Below are 7084 nucleotides of genomic sequence, written 5' to 3'. Positions count from 1 at the left end.
TGTTTTTAGAAAATCTTTGGCAATACGTTTTTAGGAAAGCAAGAACTCTTAGAATGTTTGTGTAATTTTCCAGAAAACATACTTGCCCTTTTATAGGTTTATCCCTAGGGTTAGTTCCCTTCAAAGCCTCAACTGCCAACTGCCAGTGCTTTGTTCTTCACGTCCCTTGACTTGAGGAACAAGGGGAAGACCACTTCCCACGTTTCAGCAACAAGGCAGTTAGTGGTTTGACTCAATCAAACCCTAAAAGATTTTCTTCAACAGATTTTATTTGTTTACAAAAACTGTGGCAAATTTTTAGGAAAATAAGTTTTGATAAAATAACATAAAACGTAAATCTATTTTATAATAAAAACTTATTTTTATTTAATTACATGTTTTCATAAAAATTTCTTCCAGTAAAATAAATGACCTAATTAAATCACAAGTTCCTTGAGTACCCTATATATCTTTTGCAAAATTAATATTTACATAAAATTCTAAGTACAGTAGACTACCTAGACTTTTATGTCTTCCTTTTGTCTGGAACTTGCAACTCAGAAGCTTCAGACGTTCCAGCTCAGGAACAGTGATGAGTTCCTCTGTGTCTCTCAAAGGAACTCGTGGCCATGAGTCTGTAATAGTTCTTGTGAGTATTCGGAACTCTTGATATGTAACTGTGTTGCTCCTCTTGTGACCTCAAACTGGAATAGATACAACTTCCAGCTCTGGAACTCCAGTGACTGTTCCAAGTGTACATCAGGAACTTCACCATCTGATTCAAGTTCCTATCCTAATAGAAACTTGGGCATTTACCTGTCTGAAGTCATTTAGCAACCATAATCAGGAAGTTTGCAATATGTGTGTGTCATCAACCAAAACTTAGGAACAACATCAACACTCCAGAAAGTGAAGCTCTACGAGAATGGTAATAAAATAACTTTCTACAGCATAAGATACATTTTTTTTCCCTATCCCAAAAACTTACACGAGCTTACACAGGTTACTGCAAAATGAAGATAAAATACAAGCTCTGATTAGCGAGAATTCTGACGCTCCTCTTGCACCCTCAATGAAAGAACCAACTATGGAAGACGTCATACCAATCAATTCACTTCTAACCGCTGGAAAGGTAAATTAAAGTCCTAAAATGAACACGACTTTCAACATTCCAAGAACATAAGTAACTATTTTTGAACTGAAATGTGTACAGAATACATCATCGTTTTGGATTAAAGCATCTGCTAAAATAGCAAACTTCAGCCAAAAATTCTGGTACACTGGTTGCAATACATGTTGGAGGGCAATACAAGCGGACCACGGCCAAACATTTAACTATAGAAACTGCTCGGGACAAGAACGTGTTGTAGAAGCAAGGTATACACAGAATTAGGCGTTCATATTATTCTGATAAAACCTTGAATCACTCACTCAGTAAAACATAAAACAAATTTTTTTTATTTGCTTGTGACTATTTACTGAAACAACACATACTTTGTGGACATATCCCCAGATGCCGTTTTTCCATAGAACTCAAAGACTCACCTGGTGCCATTTCAGCAACCATCTTTGGAAAAATTGCAGAAGAAGTTTTTGCAATGGATGTTCAAAAGCTTATGCAATTTAGTGACAAGGTGACAACTATCACTATTTTTATTGATTTTCACACGATGTTCAATCACTAACTCCAACTCTATTGCAAATGCAAGACAATAAGATTGATACAACTGCTCTGGGAATTTGGTCACTCACTAAAGAGTACTACTTCCAACTAAAGCCAAACAGAAACAACGAAAATCAATACATCATCATAAAGGCTTTGGACAAGCTGCAACAAGACCATGCAAAGGAAGCACCAAAAACGACCCCTCCCAAACAAGAAAATGAAAACAATGTTCTCCAGAACACAAGCAATTATGTATACTCTTCTTCTCTTTCCAAAAATCTTAGAGTCTAGCTTTACCCCTTACAATGCCAGCAATTCTTTTTTTTCTTTTTTTTTTAACATTTGACATTTGACATTTGACATTTGACATTTGTTGAAATAGAAGCATGTTTCTTTAGCTTCTCATAGAAATTAGAGAGAGTTTTCATGTACCCAGTAAGGCAGTAACAACAGGGGAACATGGGAGCTATCAATCCTTTATCCCTCCTCTCCCCCTCCTCTCTTCTTTGTTCAGTTACTGTTTATCATTTGTTTTGTTTTCTTTGGGATCTTGTAAGCTAGGATAAATGTGCTATTAAACTCATTTCTGTTTCCATCCATCAAAACCAAGATGGACTAATGGACTATCTTGCTTCAACAACTTATCCACGAGACTAATGACCACTTGCTATACCTATATATCTTTATAAATAAAATTACCGATCAATTAGTTGATTGCTAATTTATCCTAACTTACTTCATCCTAATAATATGGGGCTTTTGATTTGGATTGCATGACTTTTCATCTCGCGTCACAAATTGTTGGGTTTGATTGACATTGTGGTCTATCTGTAAAAATATGTTGGATAACGGCATGTTTACTAGGCAGAACTTAGATTTTGATCTATATTATTTTAACAGACTTTGATATTTGTTTATACGGAAATGATAAAGGTCGCAACATGCGACCTTTAAGCCGTGTCACAATGATGACATGGCATGCATACGTGTCATGATTTAAATTGGAAACTAAAATATTTAACTTATATAACTTATTATATATGTTTCATAAAAAAGTAGGAAAATCTTAATATTCTTATTTGTTTCCTTCTTTATCTCGAATACCTTATTTACATATTTTCATAGTAAAAATATTGTATTAATAGTAAAAATAATCTGATGACGCATAGCACACGTGGCGCCTATGTGTACCAATTAAATTCCGACACGTAAGATTGCGACAACTAAATGTTGTCGCAACTTGCGACCTTTATCATCACCCTTGTTTATATAACATGGTGTTTATGATTTTGATGTCGCTTGCTATGAATTTTACAGAAATTCGAATAGAATGAATTAGAGAAGTTTGTATCATGGAACCGCCTTTAAATTCCTTGTATGACATCTAGCTAAATCCTCTAACAAGATTATAAATTTCCATACCACTATATAGTAGTCTTTGATATATGATTCTACACAATGCCTTATTATTTTGCCAATTGTTTTATCTTTCTTGGGTTGATGTTCAAGCCACAATTTCAAAGGATCTTCTAATTTAGTTCTTATTTTGTAGGATGCAAGAAGGAAACTAAAACAATGAATGCTTGAAGGGGGACTTAATAGGATTTTGTAGACTTTGGTCGACACACCCCTTCAATGCTAAGTATATAAGCAATTTTTTGACAACGTACAGCTTGAACAAGCCTCAACTAGCTGCTTTTGACGCTTTTGACAATGTACAGGTCTACCAAGCTTTTGACTATGAACGAACTGAACTAACTTCTTTTGAACATGTACTACTTTTGGATGTAAACAAACCCAAATTCTACCCTACAACTACTTTTGTTGAATATAATAATGAAATGTATGTACATATCCAAATAATATTTTGCATATAAACTAATTTCAGTATCTTAATCCCACGTGCAATGCACGTGCTTCTCACTAGTAATAAAAAAAGTCATAATTGGATGGTTGGATATGATTATCAAAAGATCTTGTGCGCATAAAGTTTGTTATTGAAACGGGAAATAATAGGCTTTGGATCCGACCAACCCCACAGACGGCGCCAAATTGTTCCGGTGTTGAAACAATGGGTTTCGTATGAAGGCCCTTTTCGTTGGTGTAAAAGATCTAGCTTGCTTGAATGAGTTGTGTCTGAATTTACCTGCACAATTGACAAAGTTACTAGCATCGGGGGTGTTTCCGAGGAAAGCCCCTCCGATGCCTAAGTAAGAACGATGCTCGGATCTAAAGTGAATTCTCTAGAGAGTAGTTTTAAAGCGAGAAATTGGACGTACCTTGAGGTGTGAGCCTTGGCGGTTTATTTATAATGTTTGTGTAGTAAATGCCCCCATAGGTCATTTATTACTCTGTTGGGCCGTGGGCCTTGTTGGTGGATGAATAGCCTTGTAAGGGGTAAGGGCTTGATGTTGTTGAAGGAAATAATGCCCTTGGTCCAAGTATGCATTCAATGCTAAGTCTAATAAATGGGGTTCAGTATTAAATAATTATGCAAGTTAATAATTCAGTGAGATCAAGTGAGTTGTATGCCTAGCTAGAGGCCACTTCAGTTCGAGTGGAATTAATAATATTAATCCACATCTTACTCTTGATTGAACCCGTAGGGTCACACAAATAATACGTGAACGGATTAACTATTTAAGTGAATTAAATACTCTATTTATGAACATTCGGAAACGACGAATCTCGGTTCCAGTGGGAGCTGATGAAGTACCAATGATAATGATGTCTTAGTTTAGTGGTTAAGATGTTCGAATCACTACAAAATAATCATTTTCTAAAGACGAGAAATTTCGTCTCTATATAGTCCAAATCCGTCTCAAAATGATGCTTAGAGACGGATTTGAGACGGAGATATGTCGTCTCTATAGAGAGTGTCTCAAAAAAATTTGAGACGGAATTTTCGCAAATCCATTAAACTTGAGACGGAATTTTTGAAACTCCATATACAATTCCATCTCAATTTTAATTTAGTGACCAAATTTAGTAATTCGTCTCAAGTTTGAGACGTTTATTATACCCGTCTCAAAATCCATCTCTAATTGATGCATACTTTTATAGTGAATCTTCCCGCCCCAATTTGTAATTTGTAATTTATATTGCCTTGTGACTCATTCAGGGAAATAAAAAAAGAACAAAAATTTAAATATAATAATAAGAAAGGAAGTTGAAATCAATTTTGTCTAAATATAAGTAAAACTTAGGTAACAACTAATGTTTGGTGTGCTCAAGCTCAATTACAAATTAGATATAAGTTTGCCGGATTACCGGTAGCTTATTACGTCTCTAAAGAATTGCACCATTTGACTTTTCACGGTTTTTAAGATACGACTTTTCACGGTTTTTAAGATACGACTTTTCTCAAATTTTATGCGTGTAAAAGGGATGGAAAGTTGAACGATCTAACAAGACCCAACATAGTTGTATTATTTCTCACAGGGTTATGTGAATTTATGTTTAAAGTTTTCGAAGTTTGATCGAAAAATTGCAATTGGCCAATTTTTTAGGTATATCTAGACGTCTAGCTAGCTACCTTATAGTAACTTATAAACCCACCCCTCCACTTCGCCCTTCCCTTCTTGCTCCCCCGCTTTTGCCCAACCATGTCCACATATCTCCAAAATAATGCGGAATCGCTGCGATATGTCATTTAACGCACCTGTAGACCTATAGTGGCCGAACATCAAGGTTCGTGTGTGTATGCCCGCTTTATAGGTGATTTTTAATAACAAAAAGTACAATAATTATACCTCATCCTCCTTAAGTAAATGTTTGTCATAGGTTATGAGTTATGGGTAATTGTTATCAACCTATATTAGTACACCTCTTAATAATGACAATCTTTAAATTTATTTTTATAATTAGTTGTTGTATTAAATGACCGAAGTGACACTCTCATCAATTTAGAACTATATCCTATGTCAAAAAAAAAAAAAAAAAATAGAAACATAATTAGAAGACACACCTATCCTTAAATACATGTCCCCAACAACCCACCAGGTTATATTATTACCGTTTATCTTTCTTAGAAACCGAACCATTTTATAAAATGTTACAGTGATGTAATAATATAACCAACCCTCGAGAACAAACAGTAATAGTTACTTTCTCTATCCAGCAAGTTATTATTTTATCCAACAAAGTTTTTTAAGAGACTCAAATGTTATATCATAAACTCTTCAGAATAGTACCTTCACTCTTTTGTTTCCCCCTGATGTTTTGAATAAGCTTATATTTCATTAAACATGTTTAAATATTCTAAGATACTAAATATACCAGATTTTTAGTAAGCATAATACGAATAAGTAAGTGTGCATTCCCGATAGCAAATTCTTTGAAATATAGGATAAAGATTTAAAAGAAACAAATATGGTTTCGTGTAATGTGAAATTTCCCACACAAATAAATTTTTCGTTAACTTCAAGATAAATATTTTATCACTCTATGAGATAAAGTTCCAAATACCAATTACTCTTAAATATTAATTATTTAGAATATTACATATTCCTAATAATACTATTTGTCAAATTACAATAAGGTATTACACATAACAATTCATTGGACCTTAACTTTTCACAAGACAACCAAACGCTTCTGATTTGTGTATGAAGCACTAGTTTCCCATATAGAATCTTATAAGAGTATTTTCTGGTTAGTCAACATTTTTAAACATTAAATCTAGCTGTCGTCCTTTATGTTCAACGTCACCAAATTAAATATCAAACAAGCGTTATATAGTCAACTAGATTAGATCCCGTATTCCATAATTAATAATTTTTTACGTTACTCATTTTACCATCTAACAATTTCAGTCCTACTACGTATTACATATTGCATATTTTGTATCCTTAATGTGCTAATTTGACCAAAATATTAAATAAATATATTTTCCTTTATTAAAATATTGAAATTTACTACAATTAATATATTTTTGAATTTACAATATTTGCGATAGGAACTAGCTTATTCTCTATAGGTTAAGTGTGATATGGTTGTAGTACACCTCTTAATAATGAAAATCTTTAAATTTATTTTTGTGATGAGTTATTGCATCAAATGACCGAACGGAGACTATATTCACCAATTTCACCAGGTTAGAAACAATTGTCCCGGAAATAAAAATAACGTGTTAATGTCAAATATAAGTAGCTGTGTTATTATTCAAACATGTTTTGTATTTATTCGATCTGCTTTATTGAAGAATTAATCAACGAGAAGAGTATTTATAACGACTCTTCTACAAACAGTTTGGCACACAAAAACATTCTGTCTCTACCTTCTTCTTGAGAATCATTTTAGTTTGTTTATATCAACATTTTTTCGCCAATGTCACAGAAAGTGAAGACAACCACTTTCCTTGTTAAAACTTCTAGCATCGACGATTTGGGAGTAACTTACACTGTACCTATGGATGAACCTTTGAAGGATGTTATGCAA

The 7084-nt window shown here is 33.6% G+C and overlaps 1 protein-coding gene across 1 annotated transcript; it reads left to right on the top strand.

The window, feature by feature from the left end:
• The first annotated feature begins 642 nt into the window (after positions 1 to 642).
• LOC130464196 (uncharacterized) lies at positions 643 to 2386 on the top strand. The gene is made up of 5 exons (XM_056833658.1): positions 643 to 907; positions 982 to 1111; positions 1193 to 1356; positions 1493 to 1613; positions 1689 to 2386. Exons 2-5 carry the CDS (start codon positions 1052 to 1054, stop codon positions 1752 to 1754), a joined length of 411 nt encoding a protein of 136 aa, XP_056689636.1. The 5' UTR covers positions 643 to 907; positions 982 to 1051; the 3' UTR covers positions 1755 to 2386.
• Positions 2387 to 7084: the final 4698 nt, after the last annotated feature.

This window comes from Spinacia oleracea, chromosome 6, assembly GCF_020520425.1.
Source record: "Spinacia oleracea cultivar Varoflay chromosome 6, BTI_SOV_V1, whole genome shotgun sequence".
Lineage (NCBI taxonomy): Eukaryota > Viridiplantae > Streptophyta > Magnoliopsida > Caryophyllales > Amaranthaceae > Spinacia > Spinacia oleracea.
Note: the sequence above shows the minus strand (reverse complement) of the source record. Positions and strands in the feature narration are given on the sequence as shown.

What these genes read in the sequence shown, in the direction of transcription:
- LOC130464196 (XM_056833658.1), top strand. Translation starts at nt 1,052, where the DNA reads ATGAAAGAACCAACTATGGAAGACGTCATACCAATCAATTCACTTCTA. An exon ending in CACTTCTAACCGCTGGAAAG is followed by an intron (nt 1,112 to 1,192) that starts GTAAATTAAAGT and finishes AAATGTGTACAG; the next exon opens with AATACATCATCGTTTTGGAT. An exon ending in GAACGTGTTGTAGAAGCAAG is followed by an intron (nt 1,357 to 1,492) that starts GTATACACAGAA and finishes ACATATCCCCAG; the next exon opens with ATGCCGTTTTTCCATAGAAC.